The 19,901-nt window shown below is 39.0% G+C and overlaps 1 protein-coding gene across 1 annotated transcript; it reads right to left on the reverse strand.

The window, feature by feature from the left end:
* Nucleotides 1-6,303: 6,303 nt before the first annotated feature.
* LOC140230055 (leucine-rich repeat-containing protein 58-like) lies at nucleotides 6,304-16,160 on the reverse strand. Its single transcript, XM_072310261.1, has 3 exons — nucleotides 15,505-16,160; nucleotides 12,975-13,381; nucleotides 6,304-6,970 (listed from the first exon to the last, which is right to left on the reverse strand). Exons 1-3 carry the CDS (start codon nucleotides 15,975-15,977, stop codon nucleotides 6,756-6,758), a joined length of 1,095 nt encoding a protein of 364 aa, XP_072166362.1. The 5' UTR covers nucleotides 15,978-16,160; the 3' UTR covers nucleotides 6,304-6,755.
* Between the last annotated feature and the right edge of the window lie 3,741 nt (nucleotides 16,161-19,901).

A 19,901-nucleotide genomic window follows, 5' to 3' on the forward strand; every position in this document is an offset into this window, starting at 1 on the left:
ACAGAAAACCCCATAGCATTGTACGCACTGTCAGAAGTCCCTGGCATAGGAAGGGTTAAAACAGCTGCTTGGTTTCAAATGAAGGCATTTAAGAGCTTGATATCTCTTAGAACATTATATCCTTAAATTCTTCTTTCTAGAATGCTGCCATCAAATCTATGGCACATTCTATCATCCTCAGCTGCATGCTGACTTGCAAAACCTCATGTACATCATGGATTGTATAGTTTGATATGAAGTTATGAGCAAAGTTACAATATAACTATAATTTCACATGTAGCACAAAACAACATGTTCTATGCACCTAGCAAACTCACTACTTTCTCTACTGCCACATTCTAAAGGGGATGGTACAATGTACAGTATTGGTGGAGATGAGAATAGGGCTTTTAACTTTTTGCGAGATACGAAGAAAAAACTTATGATATAGTACAGAGCATGTCATTTTAAGAGAAATTCAAAGTTTATTTGATGAAAATCGGGTTTGGAATGACTGAAACATCCAAAAACAAAAACAAAGCAATCGTAATAAAGTGTGGGTCCCACACTTCATTAGAATCGCTCTTTTTTCAATATCTCAGCCATTTCAAAACCAATTTTCATCAAATAAACGTTGAATTCCTCCTAGAATTACATGCTCTTTCATATTTCCTAAGAGGTTTCTCATTATCTCACCTAAAAATGTTAGAAACCTGAAATTAGGTCTAAACCAAAACTGTACGATCCCTTAAAGATAAAAGATCCATTAGAACAACACTGTATGATGTACGCATTACAGACTAGTAGTCCTGTAGTGAACATGTAGAGACTTCAAGGTCATTTTAAATTCATGTGATTTACATTGACAGGTAGTCACAATGATATGACTGTAGTTTACTGGGGGGGAGTTAGGGCATTACTGTTAAAAACATGTACACCAGTTCTCTCGTCTCCCTCAAAAACTGGAAGACAACTTGAAATGAAAACAAGAGGAGATGAGAAAAGCATTCTTTTGAATAAATAAAACAAAATACTTAAAAACCAACATCACACGACTTTGTATCATGGCCTGTTTACCTGCCAAAAGATTGCAATTAATTCATAGAGACCAAATTATACTTTATCTATTAGAGACTAAAGACCTGGAAGTGTGGGGAGTGAATCATGATCTGTGCTGCTTCTCCACTTGACAACAAAAACATAAACCAAAACTAGTTTCCTCTTTCAAAGATAATGATATAGGATACAGCGCAAAAATGTTGGTTTTCATACTATTTTCTGAGAAAATGACAAATTTCTACTGAAAGGATCACTAATCTTGATAAAATCAAAGTTTTTCAATCTGGACACTTCTCCTGAGGGTGAGTGCTACTATTTTTTTTTCTTTCTTATAAGTGCTGCCAAATATGGCACATTCCTGGCAAAACTAGAAATGTCGCTACAGCGACTGGTTATACCCCTGCCAAACAACATTTCATAAGCTTTGGTCAAAACAACATTTCATAAGCTTTGGTCGAAAAACTGAGGAAGTAGTTAAATCCGCAAGATCTTTCCTTGATCTTCTGCCATTAATATGCCGTTACCATGGCAACGTACTTTCGGGTACTGTCGAAAAATGCGTCTTGCACATCTACAACCAAAGGCACACATCTGTACCAAGTTTCATGGAAATTGGGCAAAGACTGAGGAAGTAGTTTGCAACACAAAATTTTCCATCATTTTGGCTCATAATATGTGAGCGTGTTACCATGGCAACATACTTTTTGTAACTGTCAAGAAATGTGTCATGCTGACCTATATCCTAAGACAAACATTCAATATGAATTCCATGAGAATTGGAAGAACACTGATGAAGCAGTTTTGCCATGAAGCATTTTGCCCTATATTTTACAAATAACATGCCGTTACCATGGCAACGCACTTTTTGCCACTGCGGAAATATGTGTCTTGCACATTAACATATTCAGATGAACATCTGTACCTAATTTCATAAAAATTGATCAAAAACTGTGGGAGGAGTTCGCGATGCAAAATTTGTACCCATTTTTGCCCATAATATGCCGTTACCATGGCAACGTACTTTTGGGTACTGTCAAAAAATACGTCTTGCACATCTACAACCCAAGGCACACATCTGTGCCAAGTTTTATGGGAATCGGTTGAAAACTGAGGAAGTAGTTCGCGACGCAAGATTTGCAACGGACCGACCGCCCGACCGACCGACCGCCCGACCGACTGCCCGACCGCCCGACCGTCCGCTGATTCCTATATACCCCCTTCAAACTTCGTTTGGCGGGGGTATAACAATTGTCAGTAATGCGGTCACAGATTACAATCTGAATCAATTATACAGTGAACATGACCTTCACCAAGAAGGTTAACTTTTACGCATTTCCTCCTACACAGGAAGAAAGTAACCTCGTACACTAGTACAATGGATAAAACTCGTCAATCAATGACCACCGACACAGATTCTACTGGTCATGGTTTTTCACAGAGGTAGTTGTGCAACAGGCCATGATTCGTAACGTACACAATGACATCCATATTCAACTCAGAAAGCATTAAAAATCTTTGTTCTTTCTGTCCACACATGATATGGAAGCACCAACCTGTAATTTAATTATATGCTTTAAAGGGACTGTACAGTACTAGTTGAGGTGGGGATTCATGTTTTGAACATTTTTAAAGTGAGATAATGAGAAACCTCTTTGAAATATGAAAGAGCATGTAATTTTAACAAGGATTCAACGTTTTTACGATGAAAATTGGTTTCCAAATGGCTGAGATATCCAAAAAAGTGATAATGATAAAAGGCGACAGGCAACGCCTTTTATCAGGATCTCTTTGTTTCACCTTGTTTTTGGATATCTCAGCCATTTCAAAACCGATTTTCATCAAGTAAACTTTTGATACCCCTTAGAATTGCATGCTCTTTGACATCTCATAGAGTGGTTTCTGAATATCTCGGAAAACGTTAAAAGCTAAATCCTCACCTCAACCAAAACTGTACACACCCTTTAAATGCTTTTCTACTTTATCTACATAAACAAGCTAACTACACATCTACACAATTTCAAGTTTTCAGATGAGCATTTCTACAAAGCAAAATAGAAAATGAAAAGAAAAATAATGACTACTGTACATAGGCTTAGACATATATATCTCCAATTTAAAGGCTATGCTGACATACATAATATTCATGAGTTGAGAGGAAATCATTTCAGCTATATACTTTTCGTAACATACATTGCAGTTTTCATATCTAATGTTTCCTACTCCAAACATGCCGTGATTCCAGCAATGTGTGCTCTCGTAGACGCCATCTTCATAGGGAAGTTGCTCACTTCTATCAGAGTTTGGGCCGTATCTTGAGTTTGCACGTTTCTCTATGAAACCATTAAAGTTTATCTTTGGCCAAAAAATTATGTTTGATATGTGAAAGAGACACATTTCAGTAGTCCACTGCACCAACTTTCAGAGAAAAGGGGTCATTAATTAGTGAAATAATGCATCTAAAAGTTTCTAAACACAATGGGTCTGGGAGGCAAGACTACAGCAAACCCTATTGTTTGCAGTGGGTTTACGGAACCACAGCGGTTCCTGAATCTCCCAGACACAGTGTATTGGAAACTTTGAGATGCATTATTTCACTAATTAATGACCCATTTTCTCTGAAAGATGGTGCAATGGATTACTGAAATGTGTCTCTTTCACATATATCCAAAATAATTTTTTGGCCAAAGATACACTTTAAAAGCTACAGATGCATTAATCATACTCTCTAAAAATGGATAGGCATGCAGTGATCAATATGATTTGCTAAAATCATACTTTTGATACTTCATGCAAAAGATACCTAGACTACAAAGATGAAATTTTATTGCACCAGAGGGAGCTTGTCTTTAGAAAGCATGGTCAGAAAAGATTCCCCTCATGCGTGTGGATTGAGCGCCTACAGCGGTACTGGTAGAATACATCGGTGAACATTTGAGGAAAATTGGACAATCCATTTGAAAATTATTACTTCTTTAAGTCCTAATCTACCATCACTAGATGAGAAGACTAAATAAAAGTGCTTTATTTCTTTTACTAATAAGGACACATTCCTTTGACTTGTTATTGACATTTTATGTAATGTCATTCTCCTTGCTTTCTGAATGAGGTATAGTCGATTGCTCTTTGATCCCACTAATCAGCAAAATGAAAATACAGTACATTAATAAAACTTTCTTTGTGATGCTGTTCTGCGGTCATGTCACAAACTGATGCAGCCTTCTCATCCAGTGATAGTGCCACTGATACTTTAATAATTAAAAACTTTTGATCAAAACTTTTAATCAAACTTCACTGATGTGGTCTACTCACATTGCTGCATTCACTCAGTCCTCACATGTCTTAATGAGAAACTTCCCTTTTTTCTGTCCTGCATCCTCAAGTTAATCGAGAGCTTGTTGGGCTGCTCATACTTCTCATAAGAAGTCGGCATAAATCAGACTTCCGCTGAAGTAGACCATGTGAATTCATGACACCTGCAACTCTAGAAGGTCTACTTCCTTTGAAAACTGCCGAAGTCTGGATCTCTACGTTTTCTGGATTTCTGTGGAGAATTCCAAGCCTCCACATCATACGCTAAAATTCATGTCCATTTCACAGCTGCGTTTCTTTTCATTCCATATTCTCAGATTCGTTCATGCTGCCCCTCTGTTTTTCATGCTACAGCGTACATGGTGGAAATAAGACAAGCAGAACCACTGGTCTTTTAAGCCCTTTTTGTGCTTTCAGTGAGAATTAGCACAGAAAAACCTTTAACATTGCACACACTGCTCAAAGTCCCTTAATTAAACAGAAAGGGTTAATAGATAGGCCTACACTGTACAGTATGTTGTGGTACATTATACGGTCAGTTTGCAGTGTGTTAATACCATCATAGAGGGACCAATACTTCACAAAATTTTCTGTATAATAATAATAATAACAAAAGTGCACAGCCCACATACCTAAAATGAGCTTGGATACAAGAGAGCACCTACATTGTACAACATACCATGACAGAATAGCAGAGTGTGCAGATTTCCAGTGACTTTCCATTGTGCTGTAATTCCCATTGTGCTGTAATGATTGATATCGAGAAAGCTGTGCATTCACACAAGCTTCCACTGCAACATGTGGAGGCACAAACTTTTCACACACTTTATAAAATACAATTGTTGGCAGCAAGTAAACTCCTTCAAGAGATATACTACATATGAGTACAAACTCTGATCATATACAAAAATTGGCCAATAAAACATGAGCCAAGGAGTATCTCTTCAAGCATGACCCACAAACAAGCTTCGTGAACCAGTTGAGGATGGACTGATTTTGCTACAACACACATTTCCCCATAGACACTTGCCTGAGTATACTGGGGACCTCGTCCTCAATGGGTTAAACATCTACAGTTGTACATTGTTTGCTACACAGGCTTCTTCTTTTGTATAAAAAAATGAATATTGTAATTACTCTACTGCTGCATGATATGTCAAATACATGTATTTTGCAAGATTTGTATTTTCGTTAATTTCACAGGTTGGGTGTTATTCCCGAATTAAAAAACACAAAAACTCTTAACTCTGATCTGGACAAGAATGCGACCTGCAGGTACGTATACAGTACATTTGTCCATTCAGCGCTGCTCCATTGTGAGGAAGTTGTGAGGAAGTTCTGATCAGAGAAAAGCTGTATTATGATGCACTATGGCATATCAAATTGGGTTCAACTCACAAAGACATCTTAAATTGAGGTATCCACAATGAACCAATGTACTGTACTCTCAGTGAAGTACAAATGATGTAGAACATATACCATACATGTAATGTTTTGTACTAAATGGCATCACCATTATTCCACTACTGTAAAAGTGGAAATTTTCGCGCATTTCGCGCAACCAGAAACTAGCGCGAAAATTTTTGCTTGCCATGCGTTCCTGTGCGTGATGTCTTGATTCCGCGGAATTAAAAACACGCGAGACTCTTCTGACCCGGCCTTGCGCGAAAAATTAGTCGCACGAAAATATCCACTTTTACAGTATGTCACCTCACAGACATACAGTGTAATGGTTTCACATTTTGAGGTAATTTCTGCTTTGTTTTTTCTTTTAACTATCTGAATGAACTGAACATTCATTTCTATAGAATGGGCCAGATTGCAGCATATAAAGCTTAATATTAAATGCCCAAGCTCCTATTAACTACAAAGGGGGAGGGGGAGGACACCCCCCCCCCCCCCATTCTGTGTCGGTCACTTCTCTCCCTAAAAATCTCTTACAATGTCTAAACTACCTGCTCTCAGACCTTAGAATCTCTGACATAATCAGAGGAGGTTCATTTTCATTCAAAATATTTTGTTATTCAAAAAATTTAAGATTCACATGCAAGTGTTGCTTGAATTCACAAAGCATAATATGCATTAAGTATTCCAACGACCGCATGGAGATCATTAAGAATTTGTTTTCATGGTCCCTTTGAGTGAACTCTTTAAAGTACAGTCAAACCTGTCTTAGTGACCACCCGTCTACAGTGGCCACCTGCCATACGCAACCACTTAATTCAATTCCCTGCGACAGAAAGAGCATGTTAAATAACCTGTCTATAGTGGCCACCTGTCTATAACGGCCACTTTCCAGTTCATCTCCCGTGGGTGTCCAATATATACTTGTAGGTTTGACTGTACTAGCTCGTGATCTGGATTACCTACAGAGTGGACTATTAATCCAGCGTACTGGCATATGTTTATTAACCAAGGAGGACTTTCTTGAGTGTGTTCCTGGGTATGGGGACCTCATCCTCCGACTCATCACTGCTGCTGGGCTGGCTACCGCTGCTGCTGCTGCTACTCCGGCTGGCCGAGGAGCAGGATGGGGAGCAGAGGTACTGCATGAGGGGAAGACGGTACTTGCCGCAGAAGTCCACAAATTTGATGTGCTGGATGCGAGCATTGAAGTAGACACCTGGGAAGGGTGAACGGGAGAATAAATGGAAGATCAAAACATAGTAATATTAGTCTTGAATTGTCAGCTACGTAAATTCACCACAACATCAATCAAAACATATATCTTACACTGTAGATCTATGAACTCAAGGCTCCCACCAAAGCAAGAGGGAAATACACTGTACACACATAACTACATTTTGTACATACCTCCATCACAGGGAGCTAGCCTATACAGTTGAACCTCTCTTATCCGGCCTCCCTTTATCCGGATCTCTCTATTATACGGACGCAATCTCGCCGTGATTTTTTTTTTTTTTTTTTTTTTAATAATTACGGGAGGAAAGGGGGATTCCCAACTCCTTGAGAACTCCTACACAAACACACATGAATTACATATTACTTCCAACATTAACATACACCTCTATTTTGGGGTCTGTTACTGAGTGTAACAATGAAAAGGTTGCAGTATACACATTACTACATGTGGTACTACAATGGGCTACATCAGTAGGACCTACATGTGTATATATGTACATGTATAAAGCATTGAGTCTCCCGTATCCGGCCAAATCCCTCATCCGGATGAGCCCCGGTCCCGACTTGTCCGGATACGAGAGGTTCAACTGTAACTATTTTTCTTTTCTTCTTTTTTTTAACCACCTGCCTGGTCAGGTAAGCAGGTTCTTGTATTGCAGTAGGCAATCACAAGATAGCATGTTATCCACACATGATTCACTCCTTTAGGGAACATCATTCAAATCACCAAAATCTCTCAAATCAGGTTCAATGCTTCAAAGGATTCGTAAATGTGAAAGTGAAGTACATTACACTACATGTAGGCTTTGCATTGCGGGTAAAGTTCTGTGTCATGGCACTGTCCCCCATCCAAAACCAGTGTGTGGATGCTTACAAGTACAGAATTCATTTTGTGTTCCCATGAAGTTTGTCTGATCAGTCTTGGAAAAAAATTCACTAATGAGTTTTGTCAGGATTATTACACGTTTTATGGTGGACTAGAAAGAATGCAGGGTTTTTTTTTTCACATCAATACAGGATACTGAGAGCATTCAGTACTTGCACTGTCTGATATAAAGCAAGGCTTTGTTCACACAAAGCATATGCACCACAGCATGTATTGATTGGTGTGACAAAAACTGCCTTGTCATGCCTTTTGACACTCAACCATGTAATCCTCGCTAGACTGACGCTGCCTACCACCAGTTCTTATTAGGCCTACCCACATGGGGGGGGGGGGGGGGAGACACAAAATCATCACCCATTGAGCTTTCAGGAGAAACATCAACAGAAAAGTTGAAACAGCTGACCTACAATTGACCCTTGAACAGCGCGCTGTACACAATGAAACTAAAGCACAGCTCACATTGTTTGTCTACAGATCTCAATTTCAACCTGGTATAAAAGGATTTGCCTTCTGAGGCGATACAAGCAGCTTTAGTGTGTACACGAGATCAGCTCTACTGTCCCTGTGCAGTACAATACAATGTACCAGTAATCAATTTTATTTTTCAGTCCATAAACAATGCAGTGAAATGTTCAATAAAAGAAGACTGACTGCTTTAAAATTTTGCCGAATTTGCATCTTTCACATGCCTGCAATTTAATAGTTACTCAACAATAGCAATTTGTCTAAAAAGGATTGCTGGTATTTAAAGGGATGGTACAGTATTGGTGGAGATGAGAATTGGGCTTTTAACTTTTTGTGAGATACCAAGAAAACACTTATGATATAGTACAGAGCATACCATTTTAAGAGGAGTCCAAAGTTTATTTGATGAAAATCGGGTTTGGAATGACTGAGACATCCAAAAACAAAGTAAAACAAAGCGATCGTAATAAAGTGTGGGTCCCACACCTTACTAGAATCGCTCTTTTTTGGATTTCTCAGCCATTTCAAAACCAAATTTCATCAGATAAACGTTGAATTCCTCATAGAATTACATGCTCTTTCATATTTTATAAGAGGTTTCTCATTATTTCACTGAAAAATGTTAGAAACCTGAAATCAGGTCTCACCAAAACTGTATGATCCCTTTAATTCATAGGCCTGCTACTTTAGGTCTGCTACTACTACTTTACGACCTTCCAGTCCTACTTGAAAACTTCTTTCACCCCAGTTCACACACTGAATTTCTATTGAACACTGCTTCTCTCATACCCCTTTCAGGTAATCGCGGTTCAATTATCCGCATCCAAATAATGCGGATAAAGTAGTCAAAATCGCGTTCATATATCCCATGAAGTGCGCACTACTTTTACGAGCACCCGTTCATATAATGGTGCGAAGGACGGAGTTATTTGTCATGGTTACGGCGCACGCCTCTATAATGACGTAATGTTTCCGGTGAATATCCTCACGTGCATGCACACCTCTCGCGCGCTCAAGCTCAGCAATCAGCGGTTGTGCGGGAAATCGAGTGACCTTTGACCGAACTGTGGAATGTTAGTGCGGATAAGTCGTAAAACGCGTTCATGTATTCTCGATCTACTCCTCATGCTGCAATTATGCGCATAATAGCAGCATAAAAATAATGCGCACTTTTCTACTCCTCTCCCGTTCATGTAATCGAAATTTTACGACTTGTGCTCCTATTATCCGCATCCACGATTACCTGAAAGGGGTATCAATTACTTTGTCTTTCTCGTTTGTGTTTGTGCTGCTACATTTGTACCATGTATTAAAGGTAGGGAATCCCATTTGCACGCCTTAAATGAAGAGTTGTATAAATACAGTGGTATGTTGAAGAGAGTATCATTTTAGAAACTCCCATAAAGTATTGAAAGTGGAAGGTAACATTTAGTACATTTTTTTGACCGTTAGATTTTGAATTGAATTGTTTTCGGGGCTCACCGTAAATTCCAGTACATTACTAGGCTACCTTTGCAGACCCATGTACTGCATGTGTGTCCATCATGTATATTTTGTGAAGAAAGTTCGTCAACACTTACAAACATTTCTATAAACATTCTTGCCACACACTCTATATATTATTACATCAGCTCTTGTACTTTTAGATTTGTGTTTATAGATCACAAATACAGCAGAATGCAACAAAAAGGCGTAAGTGTGGCTGACACACAGAACTACTGAGTAGTTGAGTTTTGTGCATTATTCAAATTTTAGATAACTGTTGACTTCCAAATTTCTAAGCAGTGGCCTAAGCAAGTCCCCTGAGGTTCATATTTAATGTTTTGCTGCATTTTGGGAGGTCTGTATAAGGTATCCCCTACCTTTAAAGCCCTAAAAGTATAGTTACAGAACCAGGGAGGTGGGAAGAGAAAAAGACAACCCATGGAAATGGATAATGTTGAGCACTGTGCACGGAGAGTGAACCTTGATGGTCCCGTCACGTCACGTCACGACAGAGAAACATGACATACTGAAGGTGAAGGTCACCTTGATGCTACCCTGGTTGAGAGTAGAGGTGCACACAAGATACAAGTGGACATTGTTGACCCCTGGACAGAGTCATGGCTGCCTGTTTGCTGTGCAAACAATGACATGGCAAAGGTTGACATGGTGTCTTGTTCCTTATCTCTACATCCAGACAAGAACTGGCAATCTCTCCAGGGAAGTCAACTGGCTTTCAACAGGATACAACTGAGTACAAAAACAGCTTTGCCCTAAATGTGTCATTCACACAACTTCAGACAAAATAGTGGGATGTACAACAGAGCCAAGGAGCTACATTGTACCTTTAGTATGCTTGAAGTTCCTTGGTAGATCAAAACCTACATGAAATACATACTACATTGTATGTACCAAGATTTTTTTTATGGCTACAGCGCTGTATGTTTACATGGAGATAAATATTCCCACTAACTGCTAATCGCAAATCCCATTAACTTGAGCAGTTGAGATTAATGAGAACAAATTATTCTATCCTTCTATTCAGTGCTCAAGACTACTGTACTTGTATGCTCCGACTTGCAAATTTTGTAGTTACATGTATGAAGAAAGTCAGTGTGGGGAGCAAAAGTAACTAATAAGTCGTATTAAAATACATGTATGTCAAAGCATTTATACAGTGAACAAGCTTTATCAAGCCCTTTAATAAAGTATTCACACAAGAATGAGAAATTTCACTAAAGATATTGTCATGAAGTCTGTGTGCAAAAAGGTTTTGAGCTCAATCATACTACTCAATTTACAGGGAAGTTACATAAATTGTACATCTCCCTACATGATGTGGTGTACAGTTCTGGTCAAGGTGGGGATTTACATCAATTGTAGCTTTTAAAGGGAAGATAAACCCCAAGAGCAATGTGGATTGAGTGAAAGCAGCAACATTAGTAGAGCACATCAGTGAAAGTTTGAGGAAAATCGGACAATCGATGCAAAAGTTATGAATTTTTAAAGTTTTGGTGTTGGAACCGCTGGATGAGGAGACTACTAGAGGATATGACGTATGAGTGGACAACAATACAAAGAAAATATAAAGGAAATTCAACAAAAATTCACTTTTCTAGAATCATGAAAGAGCAATGGACCAACCTCTTTCAGAAAGCAGGGGGAATAATTGCTACCCTTAACATATGTCAATATCAAGTTGATGGAATTTGTAATTTTCAAGAAAAATGGATTTTTGTAGAATTTTCTTTATATTTTCTTGGTATTGTTGTCCACTCATACGTCATAACCTCTAGTAGTCTCCTCATCCAGCGGTTCCAACACCAAAACTTTAAAAATTCATAACTTTTGCATCGATTGTCCGATTTTCTTCAAACTTTCACTGATGTGTTCTACTAATGTTGCTGCTTTCACTAAATCCACATTGCTCTTGGGGTTTATCTTCCCTTTAACGTTTTGCGAGATATTCAGAAACCACTCTATGAGATGTCAAAGAGCATGCAATTCTAAGGGGTATCAAAAGTTTATTTGATGAAAATCGGTTTTGAAATGGCTGAGATATCCAAAAACAAGGTGAAACAAAGAGACCCTAATGAAAGGCATGGCCTGTCGCCTTTTATTATTATCACTTTTTTGGATATATCTCGGCCATTTGAAAACCAATTATCATCAAATAAGCGTTGAATCCTTCTTGAAATTACGTGTTATGCTCTTTCATATTTCATAAGAGGTTTCTCATTACACTGTATCTCACTTAGGAATGTTCAAAACATGAATCCCCACCTCAACCAGTACTGTACAGTCCCTTTAAGCCATGATTGTGTAAAGTGTACATGTGATATCATGCTGTACATTTCATACTGCTTTGATAAAGTTGTACAGACCAGTAGGCCTTATTGAAAAGCTAAAAAGAAAGTTCTGTGGACATTACAAAGCTGCAAGTGTACTGTGCATACAACATTGTATGGAAGATGATGAAGACTCTAAAGCACTTACATGCAGAAAATGCACATCAAACATTTCCATAATTGTCTGATACTAATACCCCTTTCATAAACTCATCCTCCTATTATCCGCATAAGAATAATGCGGACAATTCAATAAAAAATGCGTTCACAAACTCTGAAAATAATCCGCATTATTTTTACGAGCGCCCGTCCTGAAAAAGGCGGATAATCGTCATGGTGACTGCACACGTCCCTCCTGCGGGAAAGACAGGTGACGTTTGACCGCACCCCGGCAATTATCCGCATTATTTGGGTTTGCGTTCATAAACTCAAAATCTGGTCCCGACGCTGCTATTATGCGGATAATAGAAGGGTCGAAATAATGCGCATTATTCTATCCCCGCTCCGATTTTACGACCAAATGTTGCGGATATTATCCGCATTATTGAGTTTATGAAAGGGGTATGAGTGAAACAATTGTTCAAAATTCCTTTTTGTGTCATTAACCAGCATTTCCTGGTTGACTGGTACTTAATTTTCTTTGTAATTATGCTATGTTACTTTTTTGTTCGTTTTGAAAGAAAAAACTGTTTTGGTCAAGGGGTAGGAGGCTTTTACTATTTCACTTCTGTTTTTTTTTTTACTAAAAAATTTGAATTTTTGTTGTGCAATATTCCATCAAAAAGAAAGAAACACTCTCTCACCATTGCAGCGAGGATTCAGACAATGTCCTGCTGAGTCTAGATATCTCAGGAGCTCTCCTGGCAGATCTTCTTTTGTGTATTGCACCTGATTGTTCTTCACGGATCTAGCCGCCAACTCCAGTAATGTAGGTGGGTTCCACGTCAAATCCCGGACGAAGCGCACCACCAGCGGGTTACCCCGCAAACTCAGTTCGCAAAGTTCGGTCAGAGAAATGATCTCCGGGGGAAGAGTAGTTAAGTGGTTGTTATGGAGGCTCAGGGAGCGCAGCTGCTTCAGCTGTACGAGTTCAGATGGCAGTGAGGTTAGACGATTGTCGCACAGTACCAGCGAAAGTAGAGATTGCAGGTTGCCCAGAGTGGATGGCAGTGTGACCAGCCGATTGCCTCCCAAGTAGAAATGTTCCAACCTGAAATTTGAACAAACAAAGAGACTGATTCACATTCAATTTCATTAAAAGGGATACTAGCACTACACAAGCTATAAAAAGGAACATTTTTAACCAGTTAGGTATTTAATACACTGTCCATATTGAACCAAACATGATGCTGGCTCAAACCATTTCAATTATTTGCAATCTCAAACCTGTATTTAAATTGTAATTTAATGTATATAGATGCATTGTTTACTGTATGATAAAAAGAGGGGGTAAAATATATTAATTTACTGTATGGTACATTGTATTTAAATCTTATTCAATCATTATCATTATGTGCAGGCTTCATGCTTGCAGGTACAGCCGTCCACTCTTTTGTAGGGGGGGTCTTTGTGTATGAAACAGTATACCAGTAGGCCTACAGCTGTATGTGTACAATGTACCAGGGAGATACACTGAATGAGAAGGGAGATTCCACCTGTCTGGTAGTAAATCCCAATCACAAACACACACACACACACACACCATTGTACAGATTGACTGTACAAGTGTACGTGTCACAATATGTTAAATGAACAAAATGGATGTCATCTTTTGATGCATTTTTACTTTTCTGCATTGATTCCAGCTTTCCTTCAACAGTAGTATACCGTACATGAAGGTCATCTTTACAGGGGAGGTATACAATTGTAGTTTTGGTTGATTGGAGATTCAGGTTTTAACTTCTTACAAGATGATTAGAAACCACTTAAATATGAAAGAGCATTCACATACAACTGTGCAGTACCTTTCTAAGAGGAATTCATACATTGTTGTGATATTCATTGAAATACGAAAGAGCATGCCATTCTAATGAATTCAGTGTATGAAAATCAGAACTTTTTGAGATGGCTGAGATATACAATGTAATGTATCAAAAACAAAGTAAAACAAAGTGGTCCAAGCAAAAGGTGGGATTTGTCTTTTATTAGGACCTTTTCTGTTTGTTTTTGGATATCTCAGCCATTTCAAAACCGATTTTGGTTTGAACTTTGAATTCCTCATAGAATTGTATTCTTCTATTTATCTCATAAAAAGTTAAAACCCAGTTCCCATTTCCACCATGAAACTAAACCATCCCTTTATGGCTTTACCCCTTTTTGTGCCAATGAGTCAAGTAGAATGGGTGTACAAATTGTATTCAGAGCAGGTACGATGTAACGTATACAAAGATGTTGAAAAAAAAAAGAGTGTTAATTATAGGTACATGTAGTTGCAATTATACAGTATTCCTGGAGCAGAATGTGGGTGTTTGTGTGTGTTTGAGTACTCACTTTTCATCTACCGATGATACCGGTACATCATTTTCAACTTTCATTCAATTTAGTGACTAGTGTTTACATACAACGTTGTAGTTTGTACACTGTATTCTGAGTCAATGTTAATTAATAAAAGTAATCTTCATGAACCTCTGCACACACACTGTTTGGCTGATCAACAGTAGATATATACATTGTAGCCTACATGTACTTACAACCACCACAAGTCTCATCATGGAAGAAAGAAAAACAAACACAAAAGTAAACACACCCACGCATGACATCTGTTCGGCGTCTGCATCACACAAATCTACACATACAGTGTACACACACATCCAAAGTCTGCAAGAACCATCAAGATTGATGGGGGGGGGGGGGGAAGACTGAACCAGAAGGATATTTAAGGCATACAAAATAGTTTACAATTTGCAGATGAAATAAAAACCCAGCATTAATGCTTTAAAATAGTTCTAAACAGATTGAAAATATGAGTTAGGGATAGAAACTACCATTGTAAAAATTTGAGCACAATTGAATAAGTAAAATTGATGTTGATTGTTAAATCTACAAAATTTGAACAGTAATTATAATCAAAAATGTTTCCAGACTAGAAACCATCTGTAGATAGACAGTTACACTTTATTATTGAGAGAAAATTCTTGTAACAGAGTTAGGCTTTTCATTTATTGCAAACTTTTTAGGGGGGGGGGGAGGGAAGGATGTTTTGTGGTAAACTTTTACAGACCTAACATGTTAGACGTAGGTAAGCATATGCATCAAATAATATATCTTGAACATTTGTTTTAAATCTCTGCTCCCAAAGTAAGGGCCTTTTAAATTTTAATAATGAGAACTCACCTTGCCAGTCTCTCAATTTGAGGAGGGATATCTTGAATTCGATTTCCTCCCATATGGAGAACTCTCAAAGTCGATATTTCTGTGAGTTGGACTGGAAAGTTGAGGAAAAGATTCCCACTCAAATTGAGGGTCTGCAAAGCAGGAAACGTCGATAGGTCTTTAGGCAAGGAGTCACTGTTTAATAGATTGTTTTTGCAAGTGAGCGTTTTCAAGTTCGGGAGTTGCAGAAGTTCATCTGGCAGTCTGGTGATGCGATTTGCACTCATGTCTAGCTCGATGATGCTGACAAAATTGTTGATCCCTGCGGGAATCGTTGATATCTGGTTTCGACTCACATCAATGATCTCAAGTCTTTCTTTGTGTTCGACCAGATCGTCAACTGGAAAAACATCGATACCTTTTCTAGAATACATGGCTATTCGTGGGTCGTTCTTACAATCTGCGTTGAGACGTACACGGAACCTCTTCGGCATTCCTCGGCCAAGCCTCGGGGAAGAGATCTCTGAGCGCTCCGTACTCACACGCGCAACCTGACAACCGCTCTTGCAATAAATATTTTCAAATAATTCGTCCTTCCCTTTCAGTTCGCACCGACTCCTGGTTGACTGACACTTCGATGGAATTCCATGATTCTAGATAAATTACTCTTTGGCCAATTCCGATGTCGTCGACGTGTGCAATGTCGTATTGTGTGTGAGATTATCTGCAGCTGGAGCTGGCTGCGGCCGAGGCTGAAGATCCCTGGCCCTGTGTACGGTGTATCAGTGTACTCTCATACGAAGTGCTGTGTCACTACTTTGTACGTGTTGATTTCACCGTAGTTGTGTGTAGCATGAATCGGGTTGAAAATCGTGTTACACACATACTGAACAGTACTTGTATTACATAGCCGCACCGCCGCTTGACAAGCCGGTTGGATGCGGTTTCGGCTTTTTTATTGCTTTGTACGTGCACCACCGCGATTATCAGTGAATGGTACCGAAGCTGCGTTCCCACGCGTACGCCGCGACAGCTTACATCATTCCCTCACAGCTGTTTACATAATTCCCCATCCGCGCGCGCTCGCCACAGTGTACATACAGTATTCATCGAGTTCTACAAGGCTTCGATTCGTACAAAGAGGTTCTACTGGAGAACCTCTTTGGATTCGTACTACATGACTGTAGTTGAACCTACGCGTGCATAGCGACGAAATCAATGCTCGGGATTGGAGGCGTCGTTTGTATTGTCAACTTTCTATTTGAGGGTCGGTCCACACCACCGAACTAAGGATGCCTGCATGAGTAAATTGCTCAGTAGACATTATTGAAATAGAAAACATACAAAGATTGAGTGCTTTATTTACGGAAAAATGAATGAACAGCGAATAATATGACTGCTTATAGTAGTGCAGCCCCGATGCGCGTTCCCGATTTTCGGGAAAAGGATTCGGGGAAAGGATTCCGAAAATCGGTGAAATAGGGATCGTAAATATCCTTCTCGAAATATCTTTAATTAGGGATATTTTTCACATCTTTCCCTTAATAACCATGATGTAGGGTCCCGAATAAGGTTAGTTTCAATCAAAAGCACCCGAAAAATCTGCGAAATTCCTAGTGCGGCTTCAGGGATTTTAAGATCTATATATAGGCCTATTGCTGGGAATGAATTGGATTGAGCTTTTAACTTTTTCAATCATTCAGTCATCAAGATAATGACAACGCACTTATAAAGAATGTCACAGAGCACAGGCCTACCATTCTATAAGAGGAGTTCAAAGTTTATTTGATGACGACGGTTTTGAAATGGAGAGATAGCCAAAAAATCAAAGTAGAATAACAAAAGATCTTTGCACAAGATGGATCCCCTTAATTTGTAGTACGAATAAGGAGCGCAACCAATTTTAAAGTTAGTTACCTACAAACTAATAACCTCATGTATAGGCCTATTTTGTACAGCAATTGATATTCAGGAGTTGACACAGATCGAGTCGGACACTGTATAGAAAAGAAGAGGTCTGAACGCTGTGTAAGTTTAGAACGACGCGGATACGATACAGGATGATCTGTTATCCGTTGTCCTTGCCTTCTTATGTAAACCATGACCGGTTTCGTGGTGAAAAGAACAAAAGAAAAAAAAAAAGGTGTTCGTTCAAAACAAAAAAGGTGTTCGTTCAAAAAAAAAAACAAAAAAAAAACATACATACACACATACACACAACGCACAAACTATACATGCACACCCACACACACACACACACACACTTCTGGTTCTTAAAAAAAAAAAATTGTGGAACAAACAATACAAAAAGAAAAATACTTGGAAATCACGATATTCGACTCTCCAAGAGTTCATCTCGGAGCGTATTAATAGCTAACGTATTATAAGTAGGACAGATGCTGTTGGGTTCGGAGACTTTTGGTCGAAAGGGGGCGGCATTGACCCTTATCACCAGAGCTACACTCGCAGTCCTTTCAAAAGTTACTTTTTTAAGTATCTGCTCAGTCACTGCTGGATGAGAAGACTACTGCAGTGTATGATGTCATACGCGTACAACGACAGAAAGAAAATAAAGGAGAATTTCACAAAACTGCACTTTTTGAATATAGTGCACATTTTCTTCGACTTGCTACTGGGATTATGTTAAGAGTAGTTATTCCCCCTGCCTTCTGAAAGAAAGAAGTCAAGTGTTCTTTTTTATGCGAGAAAAGTGAAAATATGGTGAATTTTCTTTAATCTTTCTTTATATCGTTGAACACATGTGACATCACAAGCTATAGTAGTCTCCTCATCCAGCCTTGAGTGAGCAGAAACTTTAATTAACTTTTGAACGGATTGTTCGATTTCCCTCAAACTCTCACTGATGTGTTCCACTAATATTGCTGCATTCACACAACCCACATGTCTATAATCATGAAGGTGAACTTGTGATCAGTGGTCATGCATAAAAGGGACTCTCCAAGCCAGTTCACAGCTAGCTCATTGGCACAATTAGGCGTTTTCACATCAGCCCGATAAAAATCCAAGCTCGAGATATTTTTCGCGATCGCAAATTAGCGCGCTATTTCATTTCCTATTCACATCAGCCCGAACATTATCAAATAGCACGCTAGTTCGCATTAATCATCCTGCTACTTTGGAAATTCCCAGAGCTGGACTCGAGAAATTTTCTCGATCAATAACTACCTCGCTAATTTGTATTCACACTAGACGTTTTCACATCAGCCCGATAAAAATCCAAGCTCGAGATATTTTTCGCGATTGCGAATTAGCGCGCTATTTCATTTCTTATTCACATGAGCCCGAAGAGAATTAGCCCGACATTTTTTTTCGAGCTATTTCGACAGCTGAGCATGTGCAAACAGCATCAGTAATGTGTGCACTTTCAAAAATTCCTCATGGTTTGTGTGCAGTTTGCCTCGATCGATCGGGTTACACACGCTAGGCATGATGGGATGCATCGCGCTCATTTCTCGAGTCGTTTTCACATTATCAAATAGCGCGCTACTACCCCGCTATTTCAGAAATTTCCCGAGTTGGACTCAAGAAATTTTCTCGATCAGAGCGATACAATTAGCGCACTGATTTGTGTTCACATTATCAAATAGCGTGTTATTTCGTGATCGGGTTAATTTCCCAAGTCAGAAAATAGCGCGCTATTTCGAAACATCGGGCTGATGTGAAAACGCCTATTATCAACTCTAGCGCGCTATTTCATGATCGGGTTAATTTCCCAAGTCAGAAAATAGCGCGCTATTTCGGAACATCGGGCTGATGTGAAAACGCATATTAGGCGTATTCACATCAGCCCGATAAAAAATCCAAGCTCGAGATATTTTTCGCGATCGCAAATTAGCACGCTATTTCATTTCCTATTCACATCAGCCCGAACATTATCAAATAGCGCGCTAGTTCGCATTAATTATCCTGCTATTTCGGAAATTTCCCGAGTTGGACTCGAGAAATTTTCTCGATCAATTAGCGCGCTAATTTGTATTCACATTATCAAATAGCGCGCTATTTCGTGATCGGGTGAATTTCCCAAGTCAGAAATTAGCGCGCTATTTCGAAACATTGGGCTGATGTGAAAACGCATATTGGTACAAATGACCTTTCTTTTTTCTCAATCGGTTATAGGACTTCACTCGTTTTCAAAGCAGCATGATGCATAGGGCCTAAGCATGCCCACAATAGTGTTGGAATTCACGTTCAAACAAAGAATGAACTTACGCAGAGCATCAGGTGACAAGAATGTTCTAGCAATTATTGACACTTCGGCAGGCATTCATGCAAAATAGTTCTTGTACAGTGGATTTGAATATGCAAATTAGTGAGCTAACCATATCATACCCTCACAATTTTCCATTGATCATGCACAGAAAAATATGAAGAAATTCAATGTTTTTGTCATTGAAATC

This window comes from Diadema setosum, chromosome 6 (genome assembly GCF_964275005.1).
Source record: "Diadema setosum chromosome 6, eeDiaSeto1, whole genome shotgun sequence".
Lineage (NCBI taxonomy): Eukaryota > Metazoa > Echinodermata > Echinoidea > Diadematoida > Diadematidae > Diadema > Diadema setosum.